Source organism: Cladophialophora psammophila (genome assembly GCF_000585535.1).
Source record: "Cladophialophora psammophila CBS 110553 chromosome Unknown aczJe-supercont1.17, whole genome shotgun sequence".
NCBI lineage: Eukaryota > Fungi > Ascomycota > Eurotiomycetes > Chaetothyriales > Herpotrichiellaceae > Cladophialophora > Cladophialophora psammophila.
Genome location: NW_006912938.1, coordinates 770,017 through 786,334, shown reverse-complemented (window position 1 = coordinate 786,334; position 16,318 = coordinate 770,017). Strand labels below are relative to the sequence as shown.

The window sequence follows — 16,318 nt, the reverse complement described above, 5'->3', positions numbered from 1 at the left end:
GAACCTGAGCTCGGTCACCACCATGAATGCCTCCGCCGCAAGTTCAAGTGTCCTGGTGGGACATGGACAATCGTCGCCTGGAAGGGGCTTTGTTGCTGCCCTCATATCCCTCGTGACTTTTCTCCCTCATGCGTTGTTATGGACCATAGCATTCTGTACAATTACGCTGCCGACATGGTTGTTCACTCTGTTTTCCATGAGTTTGACCTTTACCATGAATTTCACCACCCTGTAAGTATTGCTCCCCCACCTGTGGTGCTTTCGCCTCCACTGACGATTGAAGACTCTTAATCATCCTTGCAGTAGTCTCGACCGTCAGTTGGTTCGTCCGCTATCGTTTCCTGAATTATTACACCCACCTACCTCAAGAACCACAGAGGAAGGAGCCGCAGATAGATCTATTTCCAGACTCACAAGATGGAGACTCGAAACCAGGGTTGGCCAACTACCTGGACGAATTCCTTAGCGCAATCAAGGTGTTTGGGTACCTGGAGAGGCCCATCTTTCACGAATTGACGCGGACGATGCAGACTAGGAAGCTCATTGCTGGGGAGACATTGCTGCTCGAGGAAGAGAAAGGGTTTTGCTTGGTTGTGGACGGTCTGGTCCAGATATTTGTCAAGTCTTTGAGAGACTCGCCCGACGGCAGCAGCACCGGTCAAATTGACTTATTTGACGAAGACGAAGGATATCGCGAAGGCAATCAGGGATATCAGTTGTTGACCGAAGTTAAGAATGGAGCGTCAATGTCCTCTTTATTCTCAATCTTGTCCTTGTTCACCGAAGATGTCAAGTTACGCCATGACGATCAGGTTCCCAATGGCCCGCGATTGACCAACAACGTCACCCACACACCCGATTCGAATGTTGCCAGCCCGACAATAGATCCACCGACACCAGGATCGGCCGTCAATGGCATTCTAAGCGAAACACAGAAGGCCAGGCTACCTAGCGTTCCACCCTTGACCCTTGGATCTGCCTTTGATGAGCGTCATTATAAGAATCATCAGGTCAGACCTAAGCTTTCGGTTTCTGCGCATCCCGATATCGTGGCAAGAGCAGTGGTTGACACCACAATAGCCATCATCCCAGCAAGCGCATTCCGACGCTTGACTCGGGTGTATCCCAAAGCAACCGCCCACATAGTTCAGGTGATATTGACGAGACTGCACCGAGTGACGCTGTCAACCGCCCATCAGTATCTAGGGCTGACCTCGGAGGTCCTGCAGATCGAGAAGCTAATGAATAAATTCACCAGCTATGATCTGCCGAACCACCTTCGCGGCCAAGCCCTTGACAGGTTACGGGATAAGTTTGCAAAGGAACGAGAAAGGATTGGTCCCGAGGAGGGGACGAAGGGGATAGCATTGCATAATCCGACGGCAGGTCGACGGAGGTCTTCAAGCGGACTCCGCAAGGAAGCCGCCACAATAGCCAGGCTCAATGCAGCAAAGGGGGTTGCCTCTTCTTCAGCACCCGATTCCACGCGCCCAGGAGTAGGTGACAGAAATGTCAGCTCAGGTGATCTGCACGGTGCGTCGAGGCCAAGTCAGAGACCAACCAGTCTTCACCTCCGCTCTACTTCGAACTGGACGAGTATGGGAGCCCCGGACAGGTTCCGGTTAGATCTGAGCCCGATGGGAAACCGTGAACAACAGCCTTTTCGTCAATCTTCGTTCGGCAACGACATCCCGCATAGACAAGATTCAATTCATGAAGACAGCTTGTTTCGCGAATCTGTGTTGGAATGCATGGCAAAAGCTCTCGGATTGAGCGACTCAGTAACCCAGGCCTTGAAAGGAGCGCCAGTCTCGGTAGAGCAGTCTCCACGGCTCGTTTCCTATGACGCAAAACGCCAAACGGCCATTTTCAATAATGCTTTTGGTTTCATTGACCCCTACGAAGGCTCGGCTGATGGTGAGTCGGAATCTGTGACGGCTTCGGCGGCGAGTGTTGGCGGCCCGCCGTACAGTCGTACTCTGAACGAAGAATTAATAGACGACGTCGAGATTGTCTTTTTCCCTAAGGGCTCTGTTTTGGTTGAGCAAGGCGAACGAAATCCGGGCCTTTACTATGTTATCGACGGTTTCTTAGACGTTAGCATCCCTGTCGAAGAGAAAGAAGAAAAGCAAGAATCGGACGATCGCCATCGGTCGCGGAGAGGCTCGCGAGACGACACATTCCCACGTCTTCGAAGAACCAAAACTTCCAATTCCCGAACCCAGTCGACTGCTGGCTTTCCTGGTCAGCCCAAAGAGAACAAAAGGATGGTGCAAAAAACATTGTTTTTGGTGAAACCTGGCGGCATCGCCGGCTATGTTGGGACCCTGTCGTCCTATAGATCGTTTACAGATGTGACGGCGAAAACGGACGTCTATGTGGGTTTCCTGCCTCGATCGGCCTTGGAAAGGGTTGCTGAGAAATATCCCATTGTCCTGTTGACGATGGCAAAGCGGCTCACCAGTCTGCTCCCAAGACTGATTTTGCATATTGACTTTGCTCTTGAGTGGGTACAAGTCAATGCCGGTCAGGTCATCCATCATCAGGGGGACGATAGCGACGCCATCTACATCGTCCTCAACGGACGACTGAGAGCGGTCCGTGAGCTTGAAGGGGGAAATATGCGGGTGACAGGAGAATACGGCCAAGGCGAGAGCATTGGAGAGTTGGAGGTTATGACCGATGGCACGAGGCCTGCCACCCTTCACGCTATACGTGACACGGAGCTGGCCAAGTTCCCGCGAAGCCTCTTTAACAGTCTGGCACAGGAGCACCCCAATATCACCATCCAAATCTCGAAGTTGATCGCACAGCGTATGCGAGCGCTTATCGAAGCTCCGTTGACAGAAAAAGGTCAAGAGAGGAAGAGAGCCGCATTGAGTGACTCAAGTACATCTACTCTAAATCTCCGAACGATAGCGGTGTTACCTGTCACAGTCGGGGTTCCAGTCGTTGAATTTGGGAACCGGTTGCTGGCAGCATTGAGCCAGACCGGGATGCCAAATGGCGTTACGTTGCTGAACCAAGCCATCATCCTCAACCATCTCGGCCGACACGCCTTCAATCGCATGGGTCGTTTAAAACTATCACAGTACCTTGCCGACCTCGAAGAGAAATACGGAATGGTGCTGTACATTGCAGATACCAATGTAAATGCCCCTTGGACCCAAACTTGTATCTCGCAAGCAGACTGCATTCTGCTGGTTGGCTTGGCTGAGAGCTCACCAAGCATTGGTGAGTACGAGCGATTCCTTCTGGGAATGAAAACAACTGCCCGGAAGGACCTGGTCCTACTCCACGTCGACCGATATTCGCAACCGGGCTTGACCAGGAAATGGATGAGTAATCGAATGTGGATCAACGGTGGTCACCATCATATCCAGATGGCATTTCGTGTGAGCCCGGAGGCTACGCCTCATGCTCCGCCTAGAAAGTTTGGTTCAGCAATCAAGCAAAGTGTCCAAGTCATTCAGGCAGAGATACAGAAGTACACCTCTCGCAGAGTCCGCCAAGCTCCACTATATTCAGCTGACACTCCTTTCAAAGGCGACCTGCATCGACTTGCGAGACGACTCTGCGGCAAATCAGTTGGGTTGGTCCTTGGTGGGGGCGGCGCGCGCGGCATTTCACATATTGGGGTCATCAAAGCTCTAGAAGAGGCAGGCATACCCATCGACATCGTTGGGGGTACTTCGATCGGTGCATTCTTGGGAGCGCTCTATGCTCGCGACGCAGACGTTGTGCCTATGTACGGACGCGCGAAGAAATTCGCCGGGCGGATGGGCAGTATGTGGCGGTTCGCACTGGACCTAACTTATCCCTCGGCCGCATATACCACAGGTCACGAGTTCAACCGTGGCATGTTCAAGGCCTTTGGGGATTCGCAGATCGAAGACTTCTGGTTGCCTTTTTACTGCAATACGACAAACATCAGCAAATCTCGCGCCGAGATCCACACGTCGGGCTATGCATGGAGGTATGTGAGGGCAAGCATGTCCCTCGCCGGCCTTATCCCGCCGATCTGCGATGAAGGCAGCATGCTCCTCGACGGTGGATATATCGACAACCTGACCGTCCAACACATGAAATCTCTTGGAACAGATCTCGTATTCGCAGTCGACGTCGGCGCCGTGGACGATGATACCCCGCAACAATACGGAGACACCCTCTCCGGCTTCTGGTCCCTGCTCAACCGATGGAATCCTTTTTCTTCGATACCTAATCCTCCTACGTTGTCCGACATCCAGGCTCGTCTCGCTTATGTTTCCTCGGTCGACGCGCTCGAACGGGCAAAAGCTACGCCAGGTTGTATATACATGCGTCCTCCCATTGAAGCCTATGGGACGTTGGAGTTCGCGAAATTTGACGAGATATACGAGGTCGGGTATAGTTATGCAAAGGAATTCCTTGCGAGATTGAGGAGTGAAGGGGAGCTGAATGGCATTATTGATGCTTGGGTGGGTGCGAGTGACGAGGGGAAGAAGATGTTGAGGGCGATGGCGCCGAGACGGGCGAGTATTTGAGAATGGAATGACGTCCTTGTCACCCACACCGTCCGAACGAGACCGCGATGATTTCTGGTTGGCTAGGTTGGAGGAGACTGATAGGATTATAGATGCTCGACGGGAACGACCCCAGAATACTTCAAAAGCAACCCATTAATTGAGAAGAGCCAGCTGGATATTTCCACCTTCCCCTTGTGTTACTGGCCAGGTCTGTAGGTCGTGCGTGGTACGATAATAGATATGTGTCTGGATTCTTCAGTAGTCAATACCAAGACCCTGGATTGCTACCAGAGTGAACTAGTCTCACTCTCTCTTTAAGAGGGAGGCCGAGGCTAGCGTACCTGGAATCCTTCTGCAATCCAATCCACGGCAATCACCCCATGGAAGTGCCATCCGTGCCATACCATTCAGATACTTGACCGTCCCAAGGTCCATAATCTACGTATACGTCAACTATCTACCTAGGTATATTATGACAAGATGTGACACACACACACACACACACACTCTCTCTCTCTCTCTCTCTCTCATTTGGCTATCTTGGGCGAGATCAGGATCTTGATCTGGTCGTCTTTGTTGTTGACCAGTTCCTCGAAGCCCTTCGGGCCAGTGTCTTCCAGGGAGATGCGGCTGGTCACCATCTTCTCGTAGCCCGCGAATGAACCTAGAAGGGGAAAATGAGAGGAGTAAGTTGATTGTTCAATGGCACGGGAGGGGGAAGGGATTTGTGTATTTGTATGTGGGAAGGATACTTGGGATACTTGCCTTTGGCCATCAACTCCATGACTTCCTTGAAATCCTGCTCATTGTAGCAGCACGAGCTCATGATCTTGACCTCCTTGAAGAAGAACGGCAGGAACTGGATCTGGATCTGCAGTGACAATATGGTTTAACGGCCCGATCTCAATCCTTTTTGTATGCACGGGGAAAAGAAAAAAAGAAAGTTCAAACTCACCGGTTTCTCCCACACGGCGACATTGACAAACGTGCCCGTCGACTTTATCGCGTCAAAGCCAGCTTCCAACGCGGGTTGAACGCCGGCACAGTCAAACACGACGTCCACGCCTTTACCGCCCGTCAGCTCTCGACACACGTCTCCTACCTTCTCCGTTCTCGGGTCAATGACCCTGTCGACTACGTCCTTGGCTTGCTCCTTCCTCTTGGCCGTGGGCTCGCTCAGGATGATCTTCCCGACTCGGTGTGCTCTCAGGACGGAGATCAAGGCAGCGCCAACGGGTCCTCCCCCAAGAATCAGCACGTCCAACCCTGCCAAGTTCAACCCGGACGCCTTGGCCGCATGGTGACAGACGACCAAGGGCTCAATCACCGCGGCGTTCTCCAAGCTTACATTCTCGGGCAACGGAAGACAATGGGTCTCTTCGACGGTAGCGTACTCGGAGAGACCGCCGCCCTTGCCACTGCTTCCGCCCAAGAAGGCGAGTTTCTGGCAGATGTGATCGTTCCCTGCAGTGCAGCAAAGGCAAGTCCGACATATGCAGTGAGGGTCGACCATGACAGCCTGGCCGACTTGCAGTTTCGATCCTTCGGGGACGGATTTGAGCCGTCCGCAGAACTCGTGGCCGAAGATGATCGGCCTGGGCTTGCCGGTCTCAGGATCGGTCGTGCGCATCAACACGGGACCTAGAGTTTGTTTCTCGTCTTCAGTCCAAGTTCGTTCTTACCGTGGACTTGGCAGACAGTTGTGTTCGTCCACAGGGGATGGATGAACAACAGCACACATACATACCGGCGGCATACTCGTGAAGATCACTCCCGCAGATTCCACACCACTCGACCTCGACAAGACATTCCCCTGGACCTGGTTCAGGGACGGGTACGTCCTCGACGCGAATGTCCCTGTTGCCGTAGAAGCGAGCCGCTCTCATGGACGACATTTTTCGTGCACTGTCTCAGTAGTATTCTGTGACAGAGCAAGGTTACCGCTGGAGGAGCGTTTTGTTGTTTGTCCTTTTTTTTTGGTTTCGGAAGAGAACAGCCCAGGCGCCAACCGGCAGTTGGATGGAAACCACCAGTTCAGAAGGTATTACTTGCCATGTCCTGAGGAAACAGTGCCACTGCCAGTGCGGGCGCCGAGTGCAACCTGTATTGGACCTCGGATAAAGCACTGTGGATTCTCCACACGTTCCTTTGGTCACAATGCAGCTTACCGAGTCGTGGAGCCATGGAGCAGTTCCTAACATAAGGTACACACATGCACAACCCCAAAACGTGGGGAAAGAACGGAACAGAAGCTCCATCAAGGATGCAATTGGGCCGTAAGCGAGTACGGAGTACTCGGTACATATGGAACCGTTCTTCCTCCCCGTGCATAAGACCACCAGCTCCACATGACTCTGTATCTCTTCTTGCTTCGAAGCAAGGTTCGGATCCCCCTTCTCTTTCAATGTTCCGGGTCTAGATCCTCCTATATCTCATTCCTCATGCATAAGGTGAGCAACTGGCCATATTGCAGAATCACAGCCTGTGGTGCGGGCGGCCTTGTCGTAAGGAATTCCGCTGGTGTTCATTCGGCGCATACATACGGACATGTACAGTAGAGTGGGCGCACGACTTACTGTGATAGACAGGACACGGGGCGGGGAGGTAGATACATAGGCAGGAACGGACGAAAGGGCGACAGAGCGAAGAGGCAATGGGAAGGGTTACAAGATATAAAAGAGTTGGAGGCGCACCCTACCCCGTGGTCATGAAGCAGCCTGGCGGAGCCTAAGGGGACAGATACAGCCAGTCTTCTCGAGGAACTACTCCGTCCATAGGGCCTTCACTTCGAACTTCAGTCCTCCACAGATGACCCGTTCACTGGAAGCATGCGCCACGGCCCCAAGACGACGTACGCTCGTCCTTGGCTCTGGCGTGTCCTGCTTCTCGCTTTCGCTCTTGCGCTGTCCCTCCACTCTGTGCTTGATGCTCTGCGACTCGTTGGCGAGATGGTTTGGAATTCCAAGGTCAGGTTCGTTCAGAAAGGAAAGATGGAAAGAAGAGAGACAATGAGACAGGGTGAGGCGGAGTGAGAGAAGAGAAAATAATTACCCGCCTGGCAGACTTGAGATGGACAGCGGTATGTATTCAAAGCTCGAACGGTGATGGTGCGAATCGCGAATTATGCGGTCATGGGGATATCAACAAATCCAAATATGAAGACAACCATTGCAAGAGCCAATTCAACATCAACCCCCCTCCCCCTCACAATCGACCTTTCCCCAATTTCCTCTTCGTAAATTTGCAATGACTCCGTGTGTTGGATTCTGAGTTCAAATGACGAGATGGTGCACGCCTGGATGGCCGAGTGTTATCATAGGAGAGCGGCAACACCGGCGGCGACGAGTGCAACCGTCAATCCTTGACCCATAACGAGAGGCTGGGCTGCATTGGTGGCCGAAGTCGTCTTGGATGCAACTGAGGCATCAGAGGTGCTAGTTGAAGTGCTGCTGGCCGAACTGTCGCCATCGAGGAATTCTGCACCGCCATCGCCAGTGCAGGTGTCCCCAACCGGGCAACACCCGTACACGCCGTTATCGCCTTTCTGGCAGACTGACTTCGATGGGCAACCACCTTCGAGATCGGGACAGCAGGTATAGTCGCTCGGGATGCAGAAGACACCGCACACCTTGTCGCCCGTGTCGCATTCGGTTGCGTTTCCGGTCGCCCGGGTCAAGAGAGAGTGTTCTGACCAAGCAGCAGCCAGGAGGGGAAGCGCGCCCACCACCAACAAGAAGAATGAGCGCATAGTGGTGGCTTCTGTGAAGGATTGTGTGCGTTGGCTGGGAATGAAGGCGAAAGGTGTTCTGGAGGATGGAGCGGAACTTTTGGCAGAAAAGGGTCGCCTTTCGAAAGGAAGAGCAAAAGGCAAAAGGAGAGGACGCCCAGGTGTAGATGTGCCGGGCAATTGAGAAAGAAAGGCAACTTAAAAGGTTGTGGGAGAATCAAAACAACTGAAGCTGTTTAGAATTGGTCGGGCTGGGAAACTCAGAAGTCAACAGGCACACAGGGACTTGAGCATGGGGATATGTATTCGGTACTGGGTACTTGGATTGGAGAGCCAAGCGTGCAACTTCACATCCAGACTGACGGACTGGTGACCCTGGCAAACGGCACCACTTGATATCAGTCCACTGGTCCCTGACAGGCGGACAGCAAGAAAAGAAGAGCCGACTAGTTAGGTGTTCATGCCTAAGCTCTGTGCTCCCCCATGCCAAACCTTGAAAGACGGACATGTTCCAAGACCCCAGGTGAAATTGCATTGCTCAGATGCTCACGAGACAGCGGTCACCGCGTGTTTCGAAGTCAGGCTGGGCGATGCTGGGGCAGACGAGGCGGGACCAATGATGGCGAGGCCGTGTGCAACCCTCCCTCGCATGGCCGCCGAGGGGTGGGAGGTGGGGGGAGGGCAACCAAGAACAGATGAGAAGCGAGAGACTGAGTAGCGGGACCAACCTCTCGTCTACCCCCTACGAGATACTTCGTACCTGGCGGAGGAAAACATTGTTTGGCCCAGAAAGGAGGGAGAAGGAGCACCAGGAGAAGACCAAGACAACAAGAAATGGCGGACCGGATGCCAAGCAACAAGAGACGGTGCAAAATGGTCTAGCGGCTTGGCATTCAGGGGCTGATGCTCCACCGAGAAAATCATGCAAATCATTTCCCTGGTCACCTGACCGCCGTTTATTTTAGAGATCATGCAAACCACATTCAAAAATAAGTGGCTCAGTCTGACAAGCGTGGAGTGATGATACTCTGTCATTCATCCTATACCCAGTACTTGTTACTGATATCCTCTATGACGGCCGCTTCGGCGTTATTGAGCACTCTTGAGGTATATGTGCCACTTATTTTTCGAATCCCATTTGTTTGCTCGCTTGATATTTAAGGACTGAGGCCGGGGGTGCCTACCTATGCTAGATCCTCCGGTACCCCATCAAACCGAAAGGTCAGCCCTCTGAAAATCCCATCGTCCGTGAAAATGCGGCATCGCACAGCTTCATACTTGTCCGTCTCGTAAAATCTCAACGCGTCCTCTTCTCGGGACTGGACGAGAAACCCGCTTTCAAACACCTTGGCTGATCCTGGCGAATCCACCAGGGCTTTGTATTTTCCTGCCCAGAGTCGAACATCACCCCCCTCGACATGAGCCGGGATGAGAGAGGCTTCGGTGTCCAAGTTGAGATGGTGTTTGAGGACTTCTGGATCGCCGAGGGTGCCGTAAAAGAAATACCACACTGGGATATTCGTCCTGTAAAGGCCGAGCGATGTCCTTTTCATCGTCTCGGCGGTTTTGAGGCAGTGTCGGATCCAGTGCAAGAGTTGGAGCTTTGCTCTGTGAGCAGAGACTCTTGTTTGCCTTCGTCAGGCGCACAATAGTAGGTTGGAAGCTGCCACGGTGCTCAGCGACCCAGTTCAGCAGTTTTGCCCTCGTTGGACCATCGATCTGACAGAAATGCGCTTGGCCGTATTCACCTGCACCTGTTGCGATCGGGGGGCCTCCTTTAAGCCAACAGCATCCTTGATCTTCTCCGGCGAATCCAAGGGTCCCGTCAGCCGCACGATGAAAGTGCCTGACACTTCTAGGGCGGGATTTAGGCTATCAGCTCGTTCATGTTGATAGTGTTGATTTTTGAGGGAATATTCGTATGTCTCGCGGTCGTATCCTTCGGCCTCCTTTCGAATTCTGACTGTGGTCCAGAGCTCGTCAGATATCCTAGTCCTAGAATAGTCACTCCGATATTCTTGGATCCGGCGAACGGCCTCTGCCTTCGCATTTGCAAAAAGGCGGGAGTCTCTGATAAATTTGGATGTGTAGAGATGTGATCACGCATTGAAGAGGTAAGTCGTCTTAATACTAATCGAGATGTTCATGATTCATATAGAGATATAGAAGAGAACCCGCACTCATGGTTGATGTTGGGGACGGTTCGTCCAAAACATATGCCCGCAACAGGTCCTCATCGCGAAACCCGATGTGGGAATGTTGACATGTGGCCTCGGGTGAGGCAGAGGCTGCTCAAGGCTGATCAACACATGTCAGGCACCGATCGTCCCATCAATGTATCTGGGACGCGATCTTGGATTGAGCTTCGAACAGAGCAGAAAGGGAAGACAATAGCGGCGCTATGGATGTGCCTACATACGAGCAGAGTACTACACGCAAGTATAACGAGGTATTCGGTACTTGGGCAAATGCAAGCTCGTGGCGATCAAAAGTGGAAATGACACGAGTGGAGAATAGGGCTTGGCAGTTGCCCGTGCAACGGCCTGTTTAGAACAAAAGACCTCATCTTCGCTTTACTGTCTGTTCTCTCTTCTTCTTCCCTTAGCCAGTGAGTGAATCTCTGCTAGCGAATGTCTACTTATGAGGTACACGATTCTCAGGATGTCTTACGACTCTCAAGCCTCCCTTTCTCCCTCTTGCTCCCCGCTCCGGCTCCCGCTCGCCTCCCCTCTCCTGCTTCCCAAGGTGTCTCGTTGCCCTGGCGTGCTACAGGAGTTGTGCACTCTCAGGCTTCTATCCGTTGGATATCGTTTACTATGGAATTCATCGACGTGGCCATTCAACGCAGCCCCATTTCCTTGGCTTCCCGTGTTAATGAATCCTCATACTTGCTAGAGGTGTACCCATCGGATTTCTGGGCACAACTCCTGGATCGTGCCGTTGAGCTTGGTCTTTCCGATTATCTGGGCTTGGATGCTGGCCCGTATGACTATCCTGCGTCCCTTCATTTCACTACAGCGAGCTCTCATGTTGTACGCCATTTACAACGCATTGACAAGCGATACCATTTCAGCGAAAACGCTTCACTTCCACGTTGGGTCCATTTTTCTGTGCTTGTGCACTTCCAGTTCATCCAAACCAAGTCAAAAGCTCCAAACAAAAAAAAGAGTCCGAAATTAGGTAGAAGATTGCGTAATGGCCCGCACATGGTTGGGGAGCCATGGCTCTCAGGTGGTTCGCAGCAAGTCGCAAAATGGGTAAGCAAAAAAGGAGGCCTCGGGTATCCAGGCCCATGTGTGAGATAGCACAGAATATGCGTGACGAGGTATTGACATAGTGTTGTATCTGAGGTGACGAAGTCTCAGAAAGATTGCGGTGCTAAGCGAACTGCGCAGGGACATGTAAGTCGACATATCTCCATTGGGAAGTGAATACTAACCAGAGAAGATAGGTAGCCAATTTGTCCTGTGAAAACGGCACCTTCCCGTGGTACAGGGGGGTGAGTAGCAGTCATAACTGTGAAACCAAGATCTCTTAATTGGCGTTGAGACAGGATGAATGATGAGGGTAATGACCATCTAGGACTGAAGGAAACCTAGGGAGCCATCCCAGTGATGCATTCTCGGGCTCCTGAGAAGTGTTCGATGGACCAGAGGGAGAGAGTCGTGCCGAGGGTTTGATATCGAGGCTAGGGGAGGAAGAGAGGTTACGCGTCTTTGGCCTCATACGTTTCGGTGTTCCATTCGATCATCCTGTCTGGGATCATCTCAGCACCTAGGCTGCACCTAGGCTGACACTGGCTGCATTGGTTCAATCAGGGAGGGAGGTGGATTAGTCCAACCTCGGAAGCAATCTTTGTCAATTCAACCAACGGTTCTCGCGACCTCCTCGACTCTGAGCTTACTGTAGTACCTAGGACAAGTAGATGTGAGGTTTAAAATCGGCACCAAGCCATCAATACCTATGCAGGACACATATGCAAGACAAGATTACGCAGATACACACAAACTAAACTAGCAAGGCAATGCAATCCACCTCCTTCTGCCCCGACACTACCAATCCAGCTATCTCTTACAATCCCAGCATTCCACAAGACCCCGGGAGCGCGATGCATGTGCCCTCAACATAATAAACTCAAAAAAGCAAGCCAACCACCCTTCAAATGCCCACCTACTGCATCGCAGCAACCAAACAGGGTCCCTTCCATCAGGATTCCTCATAGCCACTGTCAGCAGCATCCTGTATTGTCGTGAGCATGTCAAAGCTGCATCCGGGATCGAGGGTCTGGGAAGGATTCTAACAGGTGCTGGTTTTCGAAGAGACTTACATCCAGGGCCTGATTCACCAATGCGTCTGCTTCTCGATTCCACTCACGCCCGATCCTCCAAAATCGCACCGCCCCATCCCGCTCCAGCTGTGTGATGGTGCCGTGCATCTCACGAATCAGGTCACCATGTTCCACAGGCGTCCCCTTTCTGGTCATGAAGCCATTCCTCTCCCAGGTCCAGATGTATTCACCGAGGCTTCTGGCCACATAGTCAGAGTCCAGCTTGATGATGATCTCGCGCCAGCCATCGATCTCGCCTGCATGTTTCATGCCCTGGACAATCTCAAGAGCCTTACTGACGCCCTCAAGTTCAGCACGGGAACTCGTTTGCGGTACACTCGGGGACACCAAGCCGTGAGTGTTGCGAGGACAGTTTGGTCCGAAGAAGACACCGTAAGCAGCGCGAGATTTGGGGTCGCTGCGATTGTTGCCGCGAGATCCTCCATCGACGGAAATCACCATGGTTCGCATCCGTGGTTGCCAATGGGCACCGGGGTACGGGAAGTTGTAGAGACGCGAGTATTTCCATTTGGGGCTGTACTTGACCAGGTAGTCTGGGTCAAAGGTTTGCCGTCCATACCGTCTGGTCTTCCTTGGATTGAAGTTGCGACGTGGTCGATCCTATTCTGTCTTTAGTTTTGGGGGGAGAGAGACTCAGCCGCCAAAGTGTGCTCACCATTTCCATGACTGCACTGTCCATGGTCTAGCTGCAGCCCGGAGGTTGTCGATGCTAAAGAAACTGGAGATAAGCAAGACGAAGTTGGGCAGAGCTCAGTTTTCTTTTCCGACTTTATGAAGGTCTACTGCCTCTGCTCCGGACCTTGGCACTGGTGCCTATCCGAGATATCAAACAAACGCCAAACATAGCGTCCAGTAGAGAACCAAGACTACATCAGTTTGTATATGTTGAGTGAATGCAACAAGCCGCGAAGAGCGTTGAATTGCTGGAGGATGCGTTTCGTGTTGGCGGGATCCTGCAGCGGAAAGGATGTTTTCCGAATCTACCGTGCAAAGGGGGCTTGTTCGTGTTTGAAGCTGAGTCGCTCCCGGTGGCTGCTTGCAAGCAGCAGCCATCCATTTTGAAGCGCCTACCTCCGTGGCTGTGAAGATCGCTGTACTCCTGACCTCAGATCATTTGGTCACATATCATAGCGAGCGTCTGAAACACAGCATAACTAGAGCATAGGAAGAATGGAAAGATGCAAGCAACTCATAACAAGCTGTGGATAGTGTGGTGGCCTCAATTGTGATAATATTTGCTGTGTTTGCTGTGTTTGTCTTGTTTGCATAGTTGCCTTCTCAGCGCCAAGCTCAAGCCAACCGCAGCTTCAGTGGAACAGAGGGAAAGTTCTCAATGCGCTCTGTTCAGTTTGCCGCCAAAATCCAGCGAGCAATGATCGTCAGACAGTTTTGCGCCCGGCATGGTATGTACAGCTGGAGATTGGTTGACGTAGACTTTTCTAATGATATCCAGGGCGGACAGTGCTGGCGCAGTCATCGCGGACGCTTAATCGAGCATACGCAACAAGCATGTCGACAGACAATCCTACATTTCGACCATCAGAACGAGATGCGAAAGGGACGACTCGGATACCGGGTCATCCCGATGACCCTTCAAGCATTCTTGACACGATCGATCGCGCTCCAACAGCCGCGACCAGGCTGTTAGAAGAAATGGTCGAGTCGCAGCACAAATCCATTCGTTCTCTTCAAGCAGACCTCAACGCACACTCTGCTGCTCGAACAGTTACAAAACCTGAGTCAAGCTCAACATCAAGCACTGCACCTCCGACATCCGCTGAAGATGCTCTGCCGTTTCGGAATCTAAAAGAGTTAAATCGTCATCGTCGCGCAATGCAGAGAGCCGCTCGTCAAGGAACACATTTATCACATACATACGATCCATCCACAATTCTTCGCCGGCCTCCCACAGTGGAGGATCTCACTCTGCCTATGTTGCTTGCCAATCAGACCCATCTCGGTCATCATACGTCGCTCTGGAACCCCTCGAATAGTGGCTACATATTTGGCATAAGAGACGGTATTCACATCATCTCATTAGATATTACTTACGCATACCTGAAGCGTGCGGCAAAAGTGGTCCAAGCGGTGGCAGAACGAGGCGGGATCATCCTCTTCATCGGGACGCGCAAGGGCATGGAGGATATAATTGTCAACTCTGCAAGATTGGCGGAAGGTTACCACATCTTCCACCGATGGGTCCCGGGTGCTCTAACGAATGGGCAGCAAATCCTTGGAGATTGTGGCGTCAAAGTGGTCGACATTCACGACAATGAAATACCTCAATACGACGATATCTTGTCGAGAGGCTACCATCAGGTCATGCGCCCAGATCTCGTGATCTGCATGAACCCGATCGAGAATCAAGTTTGCCTGCACGAATGTGGGATATTCAATGTACCTACCATCGGAGTCATTGACACAGATGCGAACCCGACCTGGGTAACCTATCCGATACCGGCAAACGATGATTCCCTCCGATCCATTTCTCTCATCGGTGGTGTGCTGGGCAACGCAGGCAAGGAAGGGCAAAGATTGAGGAAACTGAGGGCGGCAACGGCAGGAAAGGCCACGTATGACACGAGCGTGCTGCAGGATAGACTGGTTGCTCTGGAGGAAATGGCCGCCTTGGATGTGCAGAGAGGCGATGGTGAGAGTGCTGATGCAAACTGATATTGAGCAGACCAGGATAGGAAAAAGGTATGTCTCGATGATCTTCTAACTGGCCATCTAGATGCTGGGTCAGGCAAGAACTGTGCACAAATCTCCATGTTGTACTATACTCATAGATTTGCACGCTTCCACAAGATTCACCGTGCCAAAGTCTCAGATTCAATACTTTGCTTATTTCCAGAACTAAATCTTTCACACAACCATATCCCAGCCTGATCTCTCACCCATATATATGTACTACTGGCACGTTCATACTAAGTACAGCCAGAGGATTCAATTGAGGTCTATCCATTTTACTGGACCGCTCGTCTATCTCGGAAGACTCGTACCGAAGTCACGGACAAGTTGGCGCCATCAGATGCTGATCGGCTCGTGCATCATCCTGGAATTCATGCCACTCGCTTCGAAGAACCAAACTGGCTAACGAGGGAGGCACATAAAACGGCGCCGTAGAAAACCCCCTTACAACTGAGCTTCAGCCTCTCCTTTGCGCCGTTGGTAGAAAAAGCAGCAGGAGTTTCCAACCTCCACCGCCCCGTCTAAGCCTCTCGGAAGAAACGTCTATCGTGTTTCACAATTTCCTTCAGGACGTGATCTAGCAAGGATTAGCCACTGGGATCGTCCTCGTCCTCTTCTGCATAATCCACTTCTAGGACAGCACAGGTACAGGGTACGGCTTCTCCCTTTTCCAAAGATGTCCAAGCTGAGCATATCATCAACCTGAACCGATAATCGTGCGGCAAGGCAAGCTTCGTCGTCCCAAGACTTGTGTGGCTGAGTCTATACTCGAGGACTGCTCTTTGGACTCCATGTGCACTTGGACACATATATATGGTTATGTTGAACATCGACTCGAAACACTCGCCCCGTTTCTCCAGACGCCATAACCTGGTCACCTCGTGAAAGGCATGTCACCAGTCAGCGTGTATTGGAGCCCTTGTGGAACGGCAGTCGACGATCATGCCATGTACTGGGTATATTTGTCTCGTTCCACCGTCCTACGCTCACGCTTAATTGTCCTTCTACTCGAATTACGGCTCTTTAGCTCAAGAATGATATGTTTTT

At 51.9% G+C, this 16,318-nt stretch overlaps 5 protein-coding genes across 5 annotated transcripts; 2 read left to right on the top strand and 3 right to left on the bottom strand.

The window, feature by feature from the left end:
• Positions 1-22: 22 nt before the first annotated feature.
• On the top strand, positions 23-4,523 carry A1O5_09896 (lysophospholipase nte1; the record flags this gene model as incomplete). Its single annotated transcript, XM_007750474.1, has 2 exons — positions 23-231; positions 284-4,523. 2 exons carry the CDS (start codon positions 23-25, stop codon positions 4,521-4,523), a joined length of 4,449 nt encoding a protein of 1,482 aa, XP_007748664.1.
• Positions 4,524-5,032: 509 nt separating this feature from the next.
• Positions 5,033-6,400, bottom strand: A1O5_09895 (uncharacterized protein; the record flags this gene model as incomplete). Its single annotated transcript, XM_007750473.1, has 4 exons — positions 5,033-5,135; positions 5,258-5,376; positions 5,461-6,146; positions 6,253-6,400. The coding sequence occupies 4 exons, from the start codon at positions 6,398-6,400 to the stop codon at positions 5,033-5,035; spliced, it is 1,056 nt and encodes a 351-aa protein (XP_007748663.1).
• A 1,418-nt stretch (positions 6,401-7,818) lies between these two features.
• On the bottom strand, positions 7,819-8,253 carry A1O5_09894 (uncharacterized protein; the record flags this gene model as incomplete). The annotated part of the gene is made up of 1 exon (XM_007750472.1): positions 7,819-8,253. The coding sequence occupies one exon, from the start codon at positions 8,251-8,253 to the stop codon at positions 7,819-7,821; it is 435 nt and encodes a 144-aa protein (XP_007748662.1).
• A 1,163-nt stretch (positions 8,254-9,416) lies between these two features.
• On the bottom strand, positions 9,417-9,785 carry A1O5_09893 (uncharacterized protein; the record flags this gene model as incomplete). Its single annotated transcript, XM_007750471.1, has 1 exon — positions 9,417-9,785. One exon carries the CDS (start codon positions 9,783-9,785, stop codon positions 9,417-9,419), a length of 369 nt encoding a protein of 122 aa, XP_007748661.1.
• A 4,304-nt stretch (positions 9,786-14,089) lies between these two features.
• Positions 14,090-15,253, top strand: A1O5_09892 (small subunit ribosomal protein S2; the record flags this gene model as incomplete). The annotated part of the gene is made up of 1 exon (XM_007750470.1): positions 14,090-15,253. The coding sequence occupies one exon, from the start codon at positions 14,090-14,092 to the stop codon at positions 15,251-15,253; it is 1,164 nt and encodes a 387-aa protein (XP_007748660.1).
• Positions 15,254-16,318: the final 1,065 nt, after the last annotated feature.